General features: G+C 43.2%; 3 protein-coding genes across 8 annotated transcripts in view; 1 reads left to right on the top strand and 2 right to left on the bottom strand.

Moving 5' to 3' along the window:
• eml3 (EMAP like 3) overlaps window positions 1-1,329 on the bottom strand; it is a 49,209-nt gene extending 47,880 nt beyond the window's left edge. For 2 of the 3 annotated variants that reach the window (XM_010743088.3, XM_010743090.3), the window contains exons 1-2: window positions 1,208-1,329; window positions 740-831 (exon numbers count right to left, since the gene is read on the bottom strand). In XM_010743088.3, the coding sequence (XP_010741390.1) occupies window positions 740-764 (25 nt within the window). In that variant the 5' untranslated portion in view covers window positions 765-831; window positions 1,208-1,329. Of the gene's footprint in view, window positions 1-739; window positions 832-1,207 lie in introns of those variants that run through there. The other variant, XM_010743089.3, reaches the window with a different exon arrangement.
• On the top strand, window positions 1,277-7,644 carry ecsit (ECSIT signaling integrator). Its single transcript, XM_019273515.2, has 9 exons — window positions 1,277-1,409; window positions 1,750-1,844; window positions 2,774-2,952; window positions 3,787-4,192; window positions 4,337-4,560; window positions 5,228-5,285; window positions 5,548-5,696; window positions 6,396-6,501; window positions 7,183-7,644. The coding sequence occupies exons 3-9, from the start codon at window positions 2,818-2,820 to the stop codon at window positions 7,467-7,469; spliced, it is 1,365 nt and encodes a 454-aa protein (XP_019129060.1). The 5' UTR covers window positions 1,277-1,409; window positions 1,750-1,844; window positions 2,774-2,817; the 3' UTR covers window positions 7,470-7,644.
• Window positions 7,645-9,191: 1,547 nt separating this feature from the next.
• si:dkey-28a3.2 (uncharacterized) lies at window positions 9,192-22,723 on the bottom strand. 4 transcript variants are annotated; one of them, XM_019273499.2, is made up of 7 exons: window positions 22,384-22,723; window positions 16,951-20,326; window positions 14,992-15,687; window positions 14,514-14,563; window positions 14,333-14,409; window positions 13,927-14,244; window positions 9,192-13,022 (listed from the first exon to the last, which is right to left on the bottom strand). In XM_019273499.2, exons 2-7 carry the CDS (start codon window positions 20,134-20,136, stop codon window positions 12,994-12,996), a joined length of 4,356 nt encoding a protein of 1,451 aa, XP_019129044.1. In that variant the 5' UTR covers window positions 20,137-20,326; window positions 22,384-22,723; the 3' UTR covers window positions 9,192-12,993. The 4 variants fall into 4 exon arrangements, with proteins under 4 accessions (XP_019129044.1, XP_010741394.1, XP_010741393.1 ...); XM_010743092.3 differs by having other exon boundaries at window positions 16,891-20,326; window positions 21,695-22,721; XM_010743091.3 differs by having other exon boundaries at window positions 16,891-20,326; window positions 22,384-22,721.
• Between the last annotated feature and the right edge of the window lie 63 nt (window positions 22,724-22,786).

The raw sequence follows: 22,786 nt of genomic DNA, 5'->3' as shown, positions 1-22,786 counted from the left end.
GTCTCTTTGATCTCCTGCAGCTGTGCTTTTGAGTGGTCAGTGTGGCTCTGAACAGCAAACTTCATTTACAAAAACTTTGATTTGATCCAACTTTTCATGAAGTAAACAAAGTGACAGCTCAGCATGAAGTCAGCTGTGGAAGGCTTGAAGCATCCCGCGCTCAGAGCAGAAAATGGACCGAGCAGCTGTTCACCGACACTTCAGGATACACACCTACACACACTTACACAAGTGCGGCTGTCATTTTGCAACGGCACGGTTCAAAAAAATGAAATGCCTCCACTATGTGAAAAATGAGAAGTCACAGGGCGTTGCTTAACGACAGATATTAAGACAATGTCAAATCTTTAGGAGACATCTTTATTTATGTGGAGCGGAGGCGCCTCAAACACGCAACACTTCCTTCAAACATCAACATTTCTCCCGCCTGTTTTCTCCTTTTTCATCTTCCATCAAAATACAGCAAAGAACGAAACTGAAGAACTTTATTCATCACAGTAAAGCTGTCTTATTAAGATGTGTGCCGACCCGAGCTAAACACTTCACAAGCTGGCAAACCGTTCTAAGTCACGCTGTCCGGCTGAAAACAAAACAACATTTATTATTGGCACATTTTGAAGGTAGTTTGAGGAAAAAGTTCCCTCCATAACGATATCCGAACACACACAGTCAACTTTCCAGAACCAGGCTAATGCTGTCAGGAAGAATCGGCAAACATGTTTTAAGCTGCTTTACTCACCCAAACTGTTCGTAGAGGAGTCCATACTGTGGAGCTGAGGTTGTGTGAGGGTTTTCTATGGGTTATGCCTGGACTGAGGTGTGTTTTCCATGCTGAGAGAGAGAGAGAGAGAGAGAGAGAGAGAGAGAGAGAGAGAGAGAGAGAGAGAGAGAGAGAGGGAGAGGGAGGGAGGGAGAGAGAGAGAGAGAGAGAGAGAGAGAGAGAGAGAGAGAGAGAGAGAGGAGCGTCACAAGTCACACACACTGTCAAACTGCAGCTTTACCGACAAGATGACCGGAAACGGCAACAGTTTTTCTGTAAATACAGTTTTATCAAATAATATATATACATACTTAAATGTTGTGGAAATGACTAATAAAGCGACATTTCTATATTAACGTGGATACAATTTAATAAAATAACCAAATAAAAAACAAACACTAGAGATTCAAAGCGTCCTCCGGAAGTCGTGTGCCTCATTGTCGCTACCTTGACAGTGTTCGCTCGCAGAGACGCTTCATGAGTGTGGAAGCTTCCAGCAGAGTTACACCTCAGCCACGACGCTCGGCGTGTCCAGCCGCTGTGACGCAGTAAACACTGTCTACATTCAGTGTGGCGGGATAAACTGTCAGGATCCACCTCGCGCCTGTCACATCAAAGCCGGGACACCCCGCACGAGACCGACTGGAAGGTATTTGTCACCACCACGCGACGAGGCGATGTAGTGCACGCGCGTCTTAGTTATCGGTTACGACCCGAAACGGGACTGAGCGCGAGGTTAAAAACACGTTTAATATTTTATTTAGCTTTTATTTGTTTAAATGTGCTTATTTTGAAACAGCTTTTGCTCCTCATTTACAACCACAACATGAGGCAATTTAGTGCGGCTTAATATCTATTGCAAAAACGACAGAGATAGGAATATGAAGAACAATTCAATTGAAAATTATATTATTATATTTAGTGAAGAGATGAAGGCTTGGCGCATAAACATAAGTATTCCCGCTTATGTTTCTGTTGTTCGGGGGAAGCTAATGTGTGTAGAACCAGGATGTGAGCCGGCTTCAGCATGGAGGTGTCCGCTGCAGTGATGTCTGAAGGAGACTGACGTCTGCGTGGATCCACGGTGAGTACTGAGTCAGAAATATAGAGCTTATATGTGTCTAATACATATACATATACAAGGCATGCATCACACGGTGTCACTTCTTCAGAATCACTGACTTGACAGTTTGTCCCCAGTCTGTGCCAGACGTCAAACACAGTGCGTCACTTGAATGTTTCCGTGTCTGTCTGTGTGATCTAAGTTGACCAAAGAACGTTTATGAATAAAGCAGAGACACTCTCAGGGTCGGTTTATAATTGATTCTATTTAATTCAAACATAATACTGTTCTTAAAGCTCCAGTGTGTCAGATTTTATTTTCAGAATAAGGCAGACATGGAATATAATATTCATAACTCTGATTTCATGCATGTGTAATCACCTGAGAATAAGAATCTTTTTGTTTTTGTTCATTAAAAATTCTCCTTTTTATATCTACAGTAAGAGCGGGTCCTCTTTCATGGAGGCCGCCATGTTGAAACACTGTTTCTACAGTAGCCCAGAACAGACAAACTAAATACTGCCTCCCCACACTGCTCTGACCTCAACGATGCAGCCATTGCACGTAGAGCACTTAGTATAGCACACGACCCCAGCCAACCCCTCAACTCATCATTTATACTGCTACTAGTCTATTATTGTGGTTATTTTGTGGTGTCTATGTATCTTTGTATCTTTGTATGTATGTATGTTTGAGGCTCTGTACAGACTGCAGCAACAAATTTCCCTGTAAGGACAATAAAGTATCTATCTATCTATCTATCTATCTATCTATCTATCTATCTATCTATCTATCTATCTATCTATCTATCTAGTCAGGGCCCTTAAATTGTTGTTTCTCCTTTTACACAAGGAAGGTGAGGGTGATGTGAGGAGATTGCAATGCAGTGATTACATTACACACTGGACCTTTAGTAGAGTGTAGTTAATGTCCTGTTCGTTGTTCTGCAGTTCAGTTTCATGAAAGTCAATGTGATGGCTCTACCGGCTCTACCATGAAGTGTGCCCGCTGCCTCCTCCAGCTGCAGCGTCTCAGACCAGCGGGCCAGTCAGCCAGGTCTGCGGCCCAGTATGGCGCCCTGCCCCAGTCACCCTATGCCAGTCACATGCTACATAACACCCAGCTGCAGGTAAACATCAGCCTCCACACACAGCATCCATTCTCTGCTTCAGATATTTAATAAGACCAGCGTCTTTATAATCATCATCTTTCTGTTTTTAAAAAGCAAATTTAAGCTTTATAACAAATGTCTAAGTTATGTGTTCATGTAAAATAAAAAAAAGAATATCTCAATATGGGCATCATACAAAACTAAAATAAATGCCTCATATCTTCTCTGTCCTGCATATTTTTCTGAACCACACTGTAAAGATCATAGATAAATGATTTCATTGAAAAGGCCTCTTCAGAAGAGGAATGGTAATATTATAACATATCTACAAATTCATATAGTTGGAGAGAAGATCTCGCGTGAATACGGCCGGCTCGCTCCGCTTCCGTTCCGCGGCTGATCCGCGTCCGGTGTGAGTTGATGCCGGGCAAAATACCGTTCCGCTTCCGTTCCGCTTCTGTTCCGCGTTCGGTGTGAGTCCCGTGTAATAGTACACCAGTGGTTTCTTTCTTCTTCAGGACATTCCAAATGGTTGTATGGCCAGTGTTTGTGCAATGGCTCTGATTGACTTTCCATCTTCTCTCATCTTCATAATTGTTTTTCACCCATAGACAGCTCTCTGGTTTTCATGTTGGTTACACCTCTAACTATAAATGCACAGGCAAAACCCAAATCTGAAACCGAGTGTAGACATTCAGTGCTACTTATTGTTTGAATCAGATATGCTCCCACTTCAGTGAATTTTCATCCTGGTTCACATCTTTGAGTGCTAGAACAAAGGCAGGATGATAGAATGTACATTGTGTTTCTGAAGTGCAAAGCTCCATGTAAATAACATGTTTTCACTTGTAGGTGTTGAGGCGTTTCCACGGCAGCCCAGCACGTGTCAAGAATCGACCAGTACCCGCAGAGTTCATCAATGAGGACGACAAGAAGAGGGACAAGTCTCTGGTCGCCCACGATGACCTGTTTGAGCGGGTGGACAAAGAGTCTAGAACCAAGGCCACATTTAACAAAGTGGTGGACGTCTTCATAAAGGCGGACGTGAGGCGGCGTGGTCATGTGGAGTTTATCTATGCCGCTCTGAAGAAGATGCCGGAGTTCGGCGTGGAGAAAGACCTAGTGGTCTACAACAAGCTGCTGGATGTTTTTCCCAAAGAGGTGTTTGTGCCCAGAAACTTTATCCAGCGAATGTTCAACCACTACCCCCGACAGCAGGAGTGTGGAGTGCAGTTACTGGAGCAGATGGAGACCTATGGTGGGTGTCTGTTACAGCGTTCAGTCTGCTTATGGGATTCCTGGAATGCTTTTGAATTTTGAGAGGGTTAGTCCAGACAGGAAGGGCAGGGATCTGGATGTAAACTCTCAGGATGTCTGAGAAATGTAAACGCTTGTGTTTCAGGTATCCTGCCCAACGTAGAGACCAAAGTCCTGCTGGTCCAGATCTTTGGGGAGAAGAGCCACCCCATGAGGAAGTATCAGCGCCTCATGTACTGGTTCCCCAGATTTAAACACACAAACCCGTTCCCCATCCCCCAGCAGCTGCCTGAAGACCCAGTGGACTTGGCTCGCTTCAGTCTGACCCGCATCGCTAATGACCTGGACGCTGCGGTCACCGTCTATCAGGTAAGCGTACACTTGGAAAAGAAGCTTATTTACTATTTAGTTAGCCTAGCTTAGCATCTTGGATTTTGAGGTCAGGGTTGATAAAATTCTTCAGAAATCCGGCTTCAGGTGGAGGTTCCAACATTCCAGCTGAACAGCTCGAATGGAAAGCATCATCAGTCTGTCAAGCTGTTGGTCTTAAACCTGTGACGGTCTTGGATAAAGCCGTTTGACCAAGAATTGAGTACAAACTGATATGACATAGTTTGATAGTTAATTAAGATCCACTTACTTCCCTTTCCTGGAGCTTCTAACCAACCTGACCACAGGATGCTCTTGGTCAAAGTCACTGAATCTTTTTGGTCAAACTGAGAATAAATGTTCATGCTCAATAATATTCCACAGATTTTTAAATGCATACCACACATAATAAAGTTCATGTAGGCTGGGCTTTTAGTCATTTGTGTGTTATCAGGTCAAATGAAGACAGATGTTGACACCTATGGTTTTGTTGAAGTTTAATGAAACCGTTCCACTTAGGCCCTCCACAGTTCAAACATTTCATTACAGCAAACAGCAGAAGTTTTTTTTTTTAGGAAAAACCCAACTGCTCCACTTTGTGTTGAACGTGAGGATGAAGTTGCATGCTCTTTATTTTCTGTTTTTGTCTTTTTGTGTGTTTTTTCAGCTGCCCTGTACAGACATCACAGAGAGTGGAGAGCTGCTCACACTTCCACATATAGTAGGTATGGAAACAGTTTCGTGTGTTTTACATGATTCCTCAGGGGAAATAATCTTTTGACAAGTCTAACAGTACATTTTTGTTTGTTTCTAATTTCACAAAAATATTTCAAATATTTTCTTCTTTGATTGCAGTTGATGATTTGAATCTGACCTAAGAAGGAAACAAGACAATCAAACAGTTACAAAGCAGGAAACTGCGTTCTTAAAAACGTTGCATATCCAGACTTGAGTCTTTGTTTCCTTTCCTTCCTGTGCTGACACCAGGTATCCAGGGCCCCAGCCAGATGGAGCTCCTGGCCAAGCATAACCCGAGCAGGCCTGTGTTCGTGGAGGGCCCATTCCCTCTGTGGCTGAGGAAGACCTGTGTGCACTACTACGTCCTCAGAGCTGACCCATTACCACCTGAAGAGAAGGTGGAAAACCCTCTATGATCATCAGCTATTATAAGTTATTACATGTTAGTTTTAGATTTTTTTACTCCAGCCTTGTTTTTTCTCAAAGTAGATGAGTTTGTATTTAGAACAGAGCTGCTACCAACAATTATTTTCATTACTGATGAATCTGTAGGTCATTTTCTTGATTAATTGATAAGTTATTTGGTCCAGAAAATGTCCGAACATGTTGAAAAAATGTTTCCCAAACCCAAGGTGACGTCCTCCCATGTCTTGTTTTGTCCACAACCCAACGATGTCTAGTTTCCTGTCACAGAGGACTGAAGGAAGCAGAACATATTCATATCTGAGAAGCTAAAATCTAAAAATAAAAAAAGACTCAATTAATCTATTATCAAAATAGTTTTATTTAACTAACTGTTGCAGCTCTACTTAATATCTTAATAATATAAATATGTTGCTGTAACAAACTTTATGAGCTGCTCTGATTGATCCAGGACTTCCTGAGTCACTGTGTCTTTGTAGACATCAGAATGATACAGAATGTGTCTTATTGACATTAACACAGAAAGCACATGAACTTTTTGTTGTCTGATCAGCTCGCAGCATTAAAATTTAAAAGTGAGCTTTACCTGATTACCTGATCAAACACAGACTTTGGCTCGACTGTATCCCAGAGCTCTGAAAGTCACATTGCTGTGTCTGTGTGTCCCCCCACAGGTAGAGGAGCCCTATGATCCTGAGAGGTGTTTAGTCTATCCTCTGCAGCTAGACCTGGATTTAGACCGTGACTTCGGGGACGAGGAGAGCTTCGACGTGGAAGACTGTAAGATATTTACACTGAAGCTGTCGGAGTTTCTTGATAGTTCTGTGTAAAGGCAATTCTTTCAAAACACGTTAAATATGTTGGAAACTAGTTGCTGAAAACACGTGAAAAGACTTTGAACAATATATTACTGAAATGTGGAGTTATAGGTTCAAACTGTTTTTCACCAGTTTTCAGTCCAGGATTTTGTGGGCGGTCCTTAAAGGGTGGCTCGATGACACACTGAGGCCACCCTGCGCATACCCCTGCACCCCTAGCAGAGAGATAGAGATGAATTCATCTCGCTCAGAGTGTTTCAAAGTTCGTCATGTCATTTTCTGAACTCATCTGACACGTTTCAGTCACTTCAAAATGGCTGCTTGACTCCTCCCGTGAGTGGGCGTGGCTTTTGCACATTCAGAGGACACGCCCCCACAGTCCTGGAGCTGAGAATTCATTTTTACCTGATTTTGACACCTCATTTCAGAAACTTGAGGATATTTTTGATCATTCAAATTTGGCTGGATGGTTAATAACACTTTGTTCTGACAAACTCAGAACACATATTTATTCTTTCTTTACATGGACTTTAGCACCCAAATCAATGCAGACCTTGTCAGTTATTGATCAACTTTCAGGAGAATAAAAGCATAGAACATCTCATATTGAGTGTGTAATGCAGCTTGTTTGTCTTGTGTCCAGTGGATGAGGGTCCAGTCTTTGCCATGTGTATGACCAGCCAGGGCGACCAAGCCACCCTCAATCAGTGGATCTCTGGCCTCCAGCAGAACAACCCCATCCTGGGTCAGGTCCCCACTCTATTCCGCCTAAACGCTGGGCCCAAGGAGCTGCAGGGTGTGGGTGACACAGAGTCAGAGCATCACCGCAAACCGGAGCAGGAGACCCAGAGAGAGGAGAGGCAACCTGAGGAAGAACCTGAGGTTCTGGAGGAAGAAAGGCCAAGGAGAAGCCATGGGATGAAACAGTGAACAGCAGTCAGACTGTGTGCTTAAGACTGAACATTGGCTGATTTTATGTGTCCATGCTGTGAGGATGGATTAGTGTCATTTGACTAGGGAACACGCCAACTCCATAAAACCTGAGACGGAGTCTGAATAATGTTGGTGAGGTTCAGAAATCAATAAATTAAATATAAAAACTGTGCTTCTTCTTTTCAGGGTCTGTCAGAGGTTGTTGAGTCTACAGGGTTATTCTTACTGAGAGCACAAATCCTGCCACAATCTAAATGACAAGCCTCACCATTAATGGGCTGACGTGTTTGAACTCTTTTACCAAAAGTTCAGAGCCCAACTAGTATTTTAGTGTGACCGATCTTATCAGCAAGTATTAGCTTATCGTGTATGACTGTTGGCAAATAAGTTACAAGTTACAGGTTCCTGTTTCAAACCTCGGCTGGTTCTTTCTGTGAGGAGTTTGCATGTTCTCCCTGTGTCTGCGTGGGTTCTCTCTAGATACTCCAGCTTCCTCCCACAGTCCAAAGACATGAACCTTAACGGGTTAATTGGTGACTCTAAATTGGCCGTAGGTCTGAGTGTGAGTGTTTGTTCCTCTCTATGTGCCCTGTGATAAGCTGGGGGCTTGTCCAGGGTGTCACTTCTCGCCCAGTCATCTGGGATAGGCTCCAGCCCCACCGTGACCCTGATGAGGAGAAGCGGTTGGATGGATGTTTGATGTCATTTAGAAATGGTGTCTCCATTCCACAGTTTGTCCACAGAGACCACTGACTTCACTGTAAAGGTTTAAAGGAATAGCTTGACATTTTATGAATTTAGTTTATATGCTTCCTCGTGGATGATAATTGGATAACTTACACCTGTCTCATATCTGTGTGTAAAAATGATTAGTTTTATCTTATTAGTAATTTTGGCTTTATAAAGACTTGTTTCACTGTACAAAGAAACCAGAACCAACCTTGTGTTACAGATTAAACAAAGCTTGCAAGCTCCCAGCAACTTCACACTAGAAGAAACTGAACTACCTCAAAGCTATGCTAGAAAGAAATCTAGTTTGGTCACTGAAGCTACTTTTTTAAAAATGTACAACATACATGTGTTAGGAAATAATACAAAAATAGTTACACAAGCAAAATCTGTTACTCAACTCAGTTCATGCAAAAAGTGTCTACTTGATGTAACATCTATTCAGTTTTATTTCAGAGCAGGTCTAGACTGTACTCTTTATGATGTTATCTACAGAGATCCAGCAATTCCAGCATGAGAAGCACTTTCATGGTGGATGGCCATCTACAGAGACATCTTTGCAGTATAAAGTATTTACTCTCAGCTTGTATAGCTCACAAGTAAAATCAAAGGTTTTTGTTGGTGGAGTTAGCCAGTGTTGTGTATTTGCAGTGGCCATGGTCATTCTTTCTCAGAAGTTAAACCTAGACAGAAAGAATCCTCGACCACTTACTTCCATGTCCATAATTTTTGTGATGCTAAAGAGAATGTATCTTCTCTTCCACGATCATTTTGCATTATTATTCATAATGATGAACAAGTATGTGCAGTGTAAAAGACCTGACCCGCATCCTGTCAGTACAGTACAGGACTGGTAGCTTCAGAATCTGAAGAAATGAAACTGGAAGTATCAGTATGGTATCTGTTTGCTACGCATGTTGCATAAGTCCTAAAACACACAATAATAAATACACATTATTAATGTGTGAAAGAAGATCTCTGGACAAACTCAAAGGTAGAAAAAGGTTTATTACTGAAAAGGCATTCAAACATTCCCTTTGAACTGGTAAACAAGTCAAGTCAGAATTACATTCTCCGAAGGTGAAACGGCTTCAAGCCATTTACGCTGTGTTGTAGCTGTGGAGGCAGTTCCTCCGAGCATGGCCGGCCTCCACAGCTTTGTGCTCAAACAGAAGATTATTTCAGCATTTTACTCTCAATGAAAGTCATGGAAAAACATGGGAATGCATTCCATCATCTCCGATATACAACTGTTCATCCATTTACTACTCATGCAGGAAAGCCTTTGGATCCTCAATACACACAAATGAGAAACTTTGTCTACCATGGAACTATCTACAGATATGAATAATGATCATCAGTCGTCATTATAGAAGAGGATATTCAATAAATAATAAATAAAAGCCGCTCAAAAATGTGAAACAGCACAGTCAAAGAAAGATTTGGCATCTCATAACCACTTTAGTGTTTTGTGTATTTACAGTGCGATGGATGCTTTGATGGCTTACGACAGGTTAAGATGACATGAACTGCAGGAGATGTGACAAAGTTACAGTAAAAAAAAGTCTCAATTCAAAAAGTTGTCATTGAGAAATGAATGTAAGGTTCAGGGTTTGAAGAACAGCATGGTGCAGTGCCACATACAAAAACAGTTCCAGACGCCCATGCAATAACCCAATAACTAACAAGGGTCTAGAACAGTCTTGAACCTGAATGCAAGCCTGCCAGTAGAGCAGAAAAGACTTTATACAAAACTGACAGCAACTGTCAGCGTGGATAAATACACTACAGTATGATGTAGTATGTATGCAGTATGTAAAACTTCTTGTGCTGTCTGTTTTTCTTGCTTAATAGGTCCTTTAAAGGTGGAGTCAGTGATTCTGGAGATTGATATTTGGGTTGAACACGTTAGGATGTGCCAGATTTATCATCCCTCTCACTCCCGCTGCCCCCTTTTCCTCCGAATTCTACCCCTCTGCTTGTCTTGTGCACGAGTACCATAGACTGTGTAAAACATGGATGTAGTCCCAGTGATGTCACCCTTAGGTTAGAGTCCACCTCTCCACTATTTCAAAGAATGGACAAAGAGGTGAAGCATGGGTGAAGCTGAGGCGGTCTGAATAAAGCCCGGTTGCTCAAACAAGCCACAATCAAATCAAAGCGTCCACGGTCTTACTTTTTTCTCACATTTTTTTAGCCTTAATATTATTTGAACAGGTGAGTTCTATAAAAATTCACCCTCAGTACAGTTGTCATGACCAAAACTGTTTTTTGTACCAGGCTGTAAACATGTTTGTTTCTGCTGTGAAGTTGGACATTTGAACATGGAGGCTTGACTCAACAGCAGTTTTTTTTTACACTGCCACGTTGGCTTCATTTTATAGACGTGGCTAATTGACAGAATCTCAGACCCCTACCTTTAAATGAATTCAAGAAATACTTGAGTGTAGCTATCAGATATCAATGTGTCAGCTCTGATGTGATACACCCTTCAAAACCTGACATTACATTTGAATGTCTTTTTAGAATCATTCTATTTATTAGTTGAATTGTTCAACAATGTTCGATTTGTTTGTTTGTTTAATTCTCCATTTGTAAGCGGTGACATATCCAACAATTTGCTCATCGCTCAATAAGGTAAGGTATGTTAATATGGCTCCGGACTATATTGGTCTGACTGTGTAACTTTTGAAAGAATAAATAACACAGTCCTGTTTAAAGAAATGCTCATGAGTAACTGAACCCCCTTTTGTTCAACTCAGTACACTCACAGGTTTTGCTGATACAATTGTACTTGTTCTGGTATGACCAGTAACGTATGGGACCTAATGTTAGCAAACAAGATATATCTGAATATTGTAGTGTAAGACTGTGACTGTTCTCTACATGTGTTACTGTAACCTCAGCACTCCATAGATAAAATTAAGGTATCATCATAATTAGTAGATTCACTTGTGTGGGCAAACAGTTGTGCATGTCATGATGAACAATTCCGTTTCATTGAACCCTCCTCTGTCAGTGTTAGTTGTTCCACAGAAGAGACAGTGGAACAAATGTCTTTTAAAAGGTCCAGTGTGTAGACTTTAGTTGCATCTAGTGTTGTAATCGCTGAATTGCAATCTCCTCACATCACCCTCACCTTCCTAGTGTAAAGGAGAAACAACAGTTTGTCTGTTCTGGGCTACTGTAGAAACATGGTTTTTAAATATGGCAGCCTCCATAAAAGAGGACCTGCTCCCACTTGAGAATGTTAAAGGAGAATTTTTAAGTAACAAAAACAAAAAGATTCTTATTTTAAGCTATTTAAGCTTATTTTAATACATGCATGAAAACATAGTGATAAATATTATATTCCATGTCTGTCTTATTCTGAAAATAGAGGCCCCAAATCTTACACACTGGACCTTTAAATAAACCGTTAGCTAACATGCTTTACTTTCTTTATAATTTGGTGGAAGTGGTGTACAATAGTGAACAAAATACCAGGGGAACAGATCAGCAGAGAAATTGGAGAATCACCAGGCGCTAACGTGGCCGGCTAGTAAGTTAGCAGGTAGCTCACTAGTTCACAATTCAACTAGTCCTGCAAGCATAGTCACAGAGTAGGTCACCAAGACGCACATAATAGGCCTACACACTTTTCTAATCTAGGCATTATTCTTATACTAATCTAGCCCTGATCTCCAGCAGCAGATTGTATTTTTGAATTCATTTTTTTTTCACAGTTGAGCAAATTTGGGAATATCTTTGAAGATAGAACTCACTGCCCAGGTTAAAGATATTTTATTTCTTCCCCTGTGGTTTGCACTGGAAACAGTGACTGAATCAGAATTTTGGAGTGTTGAGGTTACAAACAGGCCTCTGTTTTTTTACCACATCATCAACAAACATTTGAATGGTTTTATCGCAAAAGTAAATAACGAACACAGCAGGACTTTATTATTTTCTGCTTGTGGTTCCATTCTACTCGCTCTCAGTCAGCTCACCTAATGATGTCATTAAACATCTGACTCAAGAGAATCGAGTAATGAGAAAAGATTGTTGTATTCTCCTGTAACTGCTACTTGTGGCCACTGTTAGGCAAAAGTTACAGTCTGTTTAAAGGCTGGTTTCCTCATTTCCACTAAATTGAACAGCTCAGCTCAGCTCAGCTACCAGGTGCTTTTATGTAGATAAGACATCATCTTCAATGCAACACAAACAACAGTTCCTCTCTGAACTTGGAACTCTAACTCTCAGAACTTTAAATAAAGTACCAGGTACTATTCACAGCCTTTGCCAATGGAAAACCGAAAATAGGGTGGTTCCAACTGAGTCGAGCCGAGCCGTGCTGTACCAGAATCAGATATACTACTGAAACGAGGTATAAGATGAGGTCTCAATTCTGTTTCAGAGTTTTTAAAATCACTGAATCGTTGTAGTTGTTGAGGTTTAAAATTTCAGTTTCATCTGCTAATCACAGAGATAGGCTCAGTCCAGGATGCTTTTAGCCTAGCTTAGCATAAAGACTATTTCCAAGGATGTTGAACTACTTTATTATGATCACAATATGATCACAAAATCTCAGTTGTGGCAGGTTCAATATAAAAATGTCTATGCAGACTTTCATATTAAGACATTAGAAGCCTGGTGGTTCATGAGGTAAACCTGCTTTTCAGGATGAGTCTTCTCTAAACAGCGTTCTCTTTCAAGGTGACTGTCTATGACGGTAAACTAATAAAAATGACAATAAATAAATAAGACAAATGAAATGGGGGGGGGGGGGGGGGGGTTGTCTCCCGCTCCGTGGTCTTCAGTTGACTCGGTCTCTGTCGTGTGCTTCTGCAAAAAAACAAGTCAGACAAGTTTGGCAGTGAAAAAACGGCAAAGTCATGGAAGGACAAACAACACACTGATGATTCTGCCATACAGACTAACAGCAGCTTGTGTGAGGGGAGCGTTAGAGGATGGGTTTCCAACCTTGGAGGTCATGAGATCATTTATAAGACTTTCAAAGGGAAAAAAATCATTTAGCTACATAGAATTATCTTTACTTTTCATCTTCAAATCAAACAGTATGAAGGAAATGTGAACCACTAAGTAAAGCACTGCTGTCTCAGAAGAAATCCCTCTATGGAGCTCATTTTACAGCCATCTGCCTATCAGGCAATAAAATATCCAGCTATCCAACAAAGGTCCTGAGACCAGTGCTGGAAAAAACTCCAAAGGAAAATGGTTCAGTCTCTGGGTAGCATGAATAAGTAAACTTCTGTTGTTTTTCTCTCTTGTACTTAGCATGAATATGGTCTGATATTGGTTCTGGGAGAAAAGTCAGGGGGATCACTGAAATCATTAGTAATCATCATCTGGGAACCATTAAGTGGTTCTGTGGAACTCTGTATGTAACCAAAAGAGTGTGAACACTAGACGGACACAAACACGGCTCTAGCTGTTGCTCTGTGTCTGCTAGATGTGCAAATAGGCAGCGGTTTCCTAATACTCACCACAATGACTTGCTAAACAAATGTTACTGTGTTTAAAGGTTGTTGCATTGTGCCCAAATGTCACAAAAAATGGCTTGTCGATTCAATCAGGCTCAAAGCAGTGATCATCAGGTAACCTGACTAAGGCGCGTACCTCAAGCAGGAAACAGTGTTCACTTGCTCCTTTCACTTCGTGAGCCACCACATGTTTAAACAGCCACCTTGCCTCCTCTACATGTCTTCTCCCGGCAGTCATACTCTACCTGCCATGGCCCCGCTGTGCTGCTGGAGCTGGCTGGTGAAGAAGCGTTCCCGCTGGGAAACCTGCTCGTCCCAGGCCTCCAGTATTCTCTGTTGCTCCCCGGGGTCCATGGTCAGAGTGTCGGGATGGGCCTCCTCAATGTGTGCCATCACTCCCTCCAGGCTGTGGGAGTACTGCAGCTCTCCACACACCATGCACACCAGCAGCTGGTTGAGCGGATCGTAGTCCATGAGGTAGTGGTTCCTCCACACACTGTCCGAGACGGGACCTTCATCGCCGTTATTGTTCTCGTAGTCAGGGAACAGAAGCTCAGATTCATCTGAAGAGGGTGGAGAGAGAAAGTTTTGTGCCAATGTCGCACTCTAACATGTACTCTTTAGATTCAAAAAGACATTAAACCATTTTACCATTTGATACTTCACCTTCTACTGGTGCCGTGTAATTGGGGTATTCAAAGGATGCCGGGTCAGCGTCCACCAAAGTGCTGTGAAAGACAGAGCAGTTACATTTGTGATTAACCCTCATCGAGCTGGGAGCAAAACTGATTTTATAGGAGCAAAAAATAAATAAATAAATAAAATCTCCCACCTCATGAGATGTTCTGACTCCTCAGATGAGCTCAGCCACTGACCGGATTCCTATGGGGGTTAATCAGAGAGAAAGAATGAGGTCACACTGTACAGACCGTCTCCAAGTTCTGGTTTTTCTTCTTACTGTATATGCACGTTGGGTAGCAACAGATTACATAGTAAGATAACAAAAAGTGAATAAAGTAATAATAATCTTGTGTTACTCACCAGAAGGACAAAAATATCAGTCTTTACTCATGTACTGTTAATATTGATGAGTCATGCTCAGTCCCTGTAATAACCTAACAACAGCGGTATGAATTCATGAATTAACATGACATAGATAAGCTTGTGAGTAAGTCTGCATTTACAGTATCAACCAAGACTAAAAGATCAATGGAGGATGAGTTTAGACAGTGTTGCTAATGGTGGAACTGTTTTGTTTGGTGCCATTGATGGTGACAACTGCTCATCAATGCCGCCATGCAGTCTGTTACCTGTGTTTGGAGGTCCTGGGCAGGCAGGATGGGCCTCCAGTTGTTGGATGCTCTCCTTGGACTTCCTCCTTTATCCTGAATGGCCTTCCTGGCTCTCTGCTCCTTCTTCTTGATCCTCCAGTATTCCCGTTTCCTCCTCAGGAAGTCCTCCTCAGACTCCCCTGGGATGGGTTTTGGTGGAACCAGGGTGCTTATAGGTGCCAGCTTGTTGGGAGATTCCATCATATATGAGGGGCTCTCAGGCTGTGCACAGGGGATTTTTATTGGACTGAGGGTGGGAGTTGGAGTTTGACCAGGGGGTTCAATGGGTTGCAGGTTGATGCTGGACAGTGGGTTGTCTGGGGGTTTCAGAGTAGGGAGGCAGTGAGCTGAGTCCACATCAGTGCTTCTAGACGTCCACTTTTGAGGTTCCGTCATGGCTTTTTGCTGACTCACTGGAGCTCCGTGATAGTCTGACTGAATCTGTGAAGGCCCAATGTTCACTTCATTCTGCTCACTTCTGGGTGAACAGGAGTCACTGGTGACGGGCAATTTGACCTGGAGTGTGTCAGGTGACTGTTCAGCATTACACGTTGTCGGGCTAACGACCAGGACCGTGGGGATACTGCTCACTGCAGTCAGAGAAGCAGTGGATGGCTTGGGACGGAGGGCTGGTTTTGCTGGAGGATTAACAGTGTTGATAACCAGACCTGGAGCCTGAAAGACAAACAGGAATGATTCATCTCAGTTTTTCACGGTTAAACACATCTAAAGACATCAAAGTGTGTGAAACATGCACATATGTTTGCCCCTAGCTTTAAGTAGGCCCCTCTCAGTCACCCTGCCCTCTATTTTTGCTGTTCAAGTGTCAAATGCCAGACTGAGGTTTGTGGTCTAATGATTCAGGTTTCAGCTGGAGAGGGCAACTAGTCATGTCTACAAGGCCTGAACTCTTTGACATTAACAGTCAAAGTCTCACAGCATAGACGGATATCTTTAGCTTCACCTGAAACACATGATTCAAACAGTGTCAAAGAACAACGGTCTCTAAATTACCTTTGTGGATCTTCAGTTCTAAAACTATGAAATCAGACTTTACCCATGCTGCTACATTTTTTTTCTTTGGTGGTTCATTTTAAAGGTTCACCCAACACTGTGTCTCATTACATAGTATGTATTGAAACCTTAGTGTCACATTTTAGATGCTTTGCAGTGAACATCAGAAACCACACAGGTTTTCACTCATATCCGTTAATAGTTGGTAGCTGGTAAATTGTAACCCTCTTCTAGCTGCTGCTTCCTCAGTGTTTTTGTAAACCATATTCCTATCCATGCATGACTAACAACTACTGCACTGGCTAGCAAAATGTGAATACCGTGTCATTTAAATGAAGGCTAAGGACATTATTACCATACGTTTAGCATTCAACTACAACATATCCTATTAGTCATTGTGCATCTCATCAAATGGATCTTATGAGGTTGCTTAGTGTTCTACTCAAAAATTCAGATTTCAGAAGTAACTTTCATGGGCTCCAACTGTTTTAAAAATATACACCAGAGCTGAGAGCCTTTGGAAAAACTGGCTCTTCCAAATGGACTCTTCTTCAATCACACTTTGAGACTTCTTAAAAATGAGGATTTTTTTTCTTTTAAAAACCTCAGTATTGGGTTTCATTCAAATGCTAACATAACAGAGGCTAGCTAGGAAAGGGGCAGGACATTCAATGGTGTTCGTATGGTGTTCAGTTGTTACTTCTTGTAAACTACCTAATTAATGCAAAACAGTGCTTTATCAAGCATGTTCATTATGAGCTACTTTTTACAATACTGGCTATTTGTTAGCCTGCCACTCACTGTACCAGCATGTACATGCTGCAGATGGTACAAATTAAACATTATTCCCATGTGACACATCACCTGGATGTTTCTCTGGGAAAGCCGACTGTTGCTTCCCCCCTGTCTCTCTGTCTGCCTTGCCTTTACTCTGGCCCTCTGCTGCCTCTTCATCAGCTTCCAGTACTCCCTCTTCTGCTGCAGGCTGGTCAAACCACCATGCTCCGTCACCGAGCTGCCACATCTTGGTGCTGAGGGCAAGCTGCTGTTTTGACATTGTTCTGGTTCCTGACATTGTTGTTCACAGTGCTGTTGCTGTGGGTGGAGCTGATCCATGGGTAGGTGATGCAGCTTTGGCGGCTCTGGGGAGCAGCTGTTTTGATGACCTGCTTTTTTGGTGCAGAGCCTCTGGGTTCTGTGTGGTGAGGATGGGCCGTCGGAGTCTTCCATGGGGTTTATTATAAAGTTCGAAGTGGTTTGGGATGAGTGGTCGCAGGTGGGATCCAGAATTACCTCGTCTGAGGTAGGAAGAGGTGGAAGTGTCTCGTTAATTTGTGATGAGTCCATAATATGAGGGCTTGGTGAACGTACTGGTACCAAGGCATCAGCATCTGACTGCCAGCTTTTTATCTCCAACGTCAAGTCAGCAGCATTCGGAGCCCCCTTGTCCTTTTCAAAAAAGAGCTGAGATAAATGTGGCTTCATCTCTGGTTCTGGAGCTTCTTCCGCAAACTCCATTTTAATGGTTTGATTACCTTTACACTCAGTCACTGTGCTAAGTGACTCCTCCAGGAGTTTTTTCATAGAGGCCACTGCTAGCAGAGTGGTAGCTTGGCTGTCTGCACTCAGAGCTGGGTCAGGCTCTGGCTGAGGCGCTGGAGGTTGTGTTGGGGAGGTTGGGGGTTTGATATCTGGACAGATGGCTTGTTCTGGTTCAGAATTTAGGTCAACTGTTGGCATTGACTCACTCTCTTGTTTTATCTCACTTACATGTGGCATAACAGACACACTGTTGTTGGGCAGAGGTTGTGCATTTCCTGTATGGTTAGTGAGCCTTCTGCCTAGTGGTACACTGGTTCCTGCTGCTTGCTTCTGGGCCCTTCTCCTCTGTAAGGCTGCATTGGCCCTGGCTTGTAGGGCACCATGCTTCAGTCGAGCAGCACGAGCTGCTCGCTGCTCACGTTTCTTAATCCTCCAGTACTCCCTCTTCTTTGCCATCCTCTCCTCTTCTGTCAGCCCTGGATCCAGAGAGAGCGCCAACGGTGCGCTACTTGAGACTGCCATTTTCATGACACAGCCACCGAGGTTCGACGATCCTCCAGAAGCAGAACTTTGAGGGCTTTGAGGATGAGTGAGAGTGAGTTGACCTACTGTTTGGACTGCTAATGAGTGTGTTGTGCTTTCAAGTTGACTTGGTGGTCTGATTGAGAGTAGTCGTGGAGGCTTGTTGATGGACTGTTCAGAAAGAGGAAAAGAGACTTTCACCTGAGGTCGGCGAAGTGGAGGGGAGGCCTGATTTACACGAAGTGGTGCGATACTTAACCGTTTAGTATTGGGTTGATGCTGAGGTTTTGTGATGGGGGTATTGTTAGGAACTACATCAAGGTCCTCTTCACTTTTGTTGTGATTTGGAGCAATCCGGGGAATGTTGATGGTCACTGTCCCGTCCTCTTTGATGAACCCTCCTATGGTCTCAGAGGCGTGGGTATGGGTGCTTCCTGCTGATTGTGCCATGGCTCTGGCCCTCCTCATCTCCTCGAGGATTTTCTGGTAGCGCTTCACCCTTCGCATCAGAGAGTCCTTCTCCTTCAGCCGAGACTTCATCTCCATTGACAGCTTAGCTCGCTGTTCGCGCTTTTTAATCCTCCAGTACTCTCGCCGTTTGGATATTATCTGCTCAGGTGTGTCGTTGGGGTCAATTTTGGGGATGTTTCTGGAACCAAAGACTGAAGCAAGAAATGGGGTTTTACATCTTATATTTCTTTGAATCATGAAATTCTTCTGGGCTTCGATGAACCTCTGTCTGGGTGTTTTACATCGCACAATCCCTCGGGAAACATTAGAAAGATGTACATAACTTGGAAGCCTTCTCTGCAGCTCAGCTGTGATGCCTGTCTGTGTGGTCCTATTCCCATGTGGATTCTGTACTTTTATCTGATCTGCTTGCAGGTTAACTGTAGCTAAACTTGCTGTCCTACTTTGCAGCTCATCATTTTCCCTTTTGACAGGTGTAAATGAAGTTTTGACTCGAGCAGGACACTGCTTCTGGGCTCCTCCTCTCAAAAACGACTGAGATTGAGGATGCTGAAGAATGAGGCCGCCTACAAGTCCTGGTTTCTGTGCTGCTGGCCTCTGTAACTTCATCTCTGTGCACTGTGTCCTCTCTCTGGCTTTAGCTATTTGAGCTGCCATCTTTGCCCTCTGCTCTCGCTTTTTGATCCTCCAGTGCTCTCTGCGCTTGGCTGCTCTCTCCTCCTCAGACTCCAGGGAAGGTTGTGACCTGCTAACACCTTTAGCCCTCTGCAAGGTGACCAAGGCACTCTTTGTTCCACTTTGAGGTGCTGTGTTCACTGCTTGGCCCTCTGTTTTGACAGAAACAGGAACACATGGAGAAGACACAAGAATCATACCTGTGGTCACATTGGTGGGTACAAGTTTGGGCTGAATATGTAATGCAACTTGTGCCTTATGTTGCGTTTTGGGGACTGATGCTCCCTGCATAGACACACATGGCTGAGGTGTTGTTATAGCGGAGCTGCCAGTGGTAATTCTGGTCACACTGACTGGAGGCACTGAGGAACTGGTGTTCAGCTGGGTTCCACTGGGTGTGGGTGAGGTAAAGTCTCTGCTCACAGCACCGGTTGCTGTTAGGCATTTCACTGTGGCTGTGTCACCCTCAGCAGCTTTGGCTGAGATGGAACATGATGCTGGCAAATGAGGCAAGACCTTGTTGAGGTTCATTGTCTGGAGCCACCTCTCCTTTTGGCTTTCAGTGGCTTCACTTGAACTGTCCCCAACTTTATTTCCACTCTGTGATGCAGGAGAGATATTGGCTGTATTGTATGACTCATCATTACTCTGCAAAGGAGAGCAAGCAGCAAAGGAGCCAGATAAACTGGAATTCACCATCACAGGGGTATTTCGATGTAGCAGCGTTTTCCCTCGACCATCTTGTGTCGGTTTTCTTCTCCGCTCCGACAGCCGGGCCCGCTGCTCTCGTTTCTTGGTTTTCCAGTATTCTCTCTTTTGGGCGAGGGTGGCGTCATCATATTCTGAGGCAGGCCGGTAACGGTGAGACATTGAGCCACCTTTACTTTTTGCAGTTGGCATGCTGTCACCAGCTTCGACAGCTCATCAGTTCTCATCCAACAGTTACTGGTCGTCAGTTCATCTCCCTCAGTCCAGAATCCTCACTGCCATTAATTCGCATGCTGTCCTCCTCTATGACGGCGCTGTAGGTGTCTTTGCTTGGCTGAGCAGCTGTCAAACTTCTCAGACATCACATTGGCATGCGGGTGTCCTGAAGAACAGAAAACATTTCTTATTTGCATTTTATTTTGTAATGAAGCTGTTTTGAAGCAACTTGACACATTTAATAAAACTCGTCTATGAAAAGAAGATCCCAGCCTGCAGATAGAAAATACTGCATGTTCTCAGGTACACTCAGTTGCCACTTTTAGAGGTACAATCTAATGCAGTCCAATTAAACTGCCCTGATTCTACCTTCCTACCTAACTGACACAGAGAGGTGTTAATTCATGTTAATTCAACTGGATTTTTATCACTGAGGTTGTAGTCTGCAGTGGGGGTGATGCCGTGGTTAGCACTGTCACCTCAGAACAAAAAGGTTCCTGGTTTGAACCTCATCTTCTCTCCAGGTACTTCAGATTCCTCCCGAACACATGCACCTAATTGATTAATTGGTGACTCCAAATTGCCCATTTGTGTGAATCTATGTGCCCTGTGATGAATTGGCACCCTAAGCCAACTGGGATAGGCTCCTGCCCCCCACTGAAGGATAAATGGTTACAGAAAATGGATGGATGGCTAGCTAACACTGGAGTTTTATTGGTCTGCATTACACCGAGAGGAGTCACATGTTTCGCCTACCTCATTTCATGCAACTAACAATTATTTTCACATGACTGATTTCATGATTTTCTCAATTAAAGGTGCAGTGTGTAAGATCGAGGGCCTCTATTTTCAGAATAAGGCAGACATGTAATATAATATTCATAACTATAACTTCAAGCATGTATAATAACCTGAAAATAAGAATCTTTTTATGTTTGCTGCTTAAAATATCTACAGTGGGAGCGGGTCCTCTTTCATGGAGGCTGCCATATTAAAACACAGTTTCTACAGTAGCCCAGAACAGACAAACTAAATAGTGACTCTTTCAAGATGTAGCTAAATCTTACACACTGCACTTTTAATTGATTAATAATTCAGTCTACAAATTGTCAGGATACTCTGAAATAGTGAAAAATATCTGCAACAATTACCCAAAGCACAAACCAAAGTTTCCAACATTTAACGGGTGAAGCAACTAATTTTAAGTTAGATTATCATCCAATTGACAGAAATGTTGCTGAGTAATTTGTCTGTCAGTCATTTCAGCTCAGTTATAGTTGAGTTAGCACATCTCTGAGTTTAAAGAAAAACTGAAACTGTGGTGTTGAAAACAATACTACAGAGACACATCATCAACATTTACATGTCATCCACGGGATAAAGGACGTAATATGTCATAACATATGTGAATATTTCAGATGTTTATCACGTGAAACATATTTCCATGTGATGAAGCCACATGATTTACAGACAGACCATCTGAAGTGACCAGAGCAGTACAATCCATGCAGGTAGGTGTAGTTTGACATTTCACCTGTGTGAGACCTGTGCTTTCCTTCCCAACTTTCCCCTCCATCATCGTCCTAATGCTGTACAGCAGCACATGCAGTACACTCAGTACACACAGCTGTCGTCCCCAGTGACGCTTGTTAAAATGCAAATGAAAAGACAATGCATGAAGCTCAGACGCCCATCTTCTCTATGTGCACACATGTACGCACGGTTCGACTTCCTGCTGACACACAGGTCGACGTACAGTTAGCCTGACACACACACGGTGCATTAAGGAAGGCAAACGTTGACCGGCGGCACCTTTGCCGCTCTAAACACGGCGTGTATGTTCCACTGTGAGCTACAGGAAGCCGGAAGGAAGCAGGGTGACACTGTCCCTTTAAACCTGTCCCTTTCTATCACTAATTCTGTCTGTCGAGGGCCATTTTTATTCTTTATTCTGCCTCTGTTTGACTGGAACCGAACCCAAGTGACCCAGCTCAACGCACACACGACGCCGCTGTGAAAAACAACCGCGTTTAGCGCGCAAACCGAGCCCGAAAAAGGCTGTCTTCTCGCGGCTGCACAATGGACAAGATCTTCCTGCTCTTGTCCACAGCGGACGGGCGCCTGTCTGCTGCCTGACTAAAAGACGCGAGGCAAAGCGGCGCCTTTCCCGCCGTGAAGCGGCCCTCTGCGAACGTGTGGAAGAAAAACATGCATAGCCGTTACCTTTCCGTTCACACTTAAACTTTCCGGGACACTTTGAGTGAACGCTTTAGGACAGATCTGTTCTGCCCGGACACTGCAGCAGCTACTTTCCGCCAGCCAGCCGTGCTCTGAGGCTGCCTTGACAACGCTGAGAAGTACCAGGATGTGGGACCTGGATGCTTTGCTGTGTGTGTTTGTGTGTGTGTGTGTGTGTAGTGTGGACTACCCCCCTCTTTCTTTTTCAGTCCCAACACATTAAAGAAGAATTTCATTTAAATGTTATTAATATCAGACATAGCCTCATTTATTATTATTATTTCACAGCCAATCAATCAGCTCATAAATCAATCTATACAGGCATAATAAAATGTATGTGTAATATCAGTGATGACGCACAGATGTTTATAAAGCCTAAAGAGATAAA

Source organism: Larimichthys crocea, chromosome XI (assembly GCF_000972845.2).
Source record: "Larimichthys crocea isolate SSNF chromosome XI, L_crocea_2.0, whole genome shotgun sequence".
Classification (NCBI taxonomy): domain Eukaryota; kingdom Metazoa; phylum Chordata; class Actinopteri; family Sciaenidae; genus Larimichthys; species Larimichthys crocea.
This window is presented reverse-complemented; position numbering and strand designations above follow the sequence as displayed.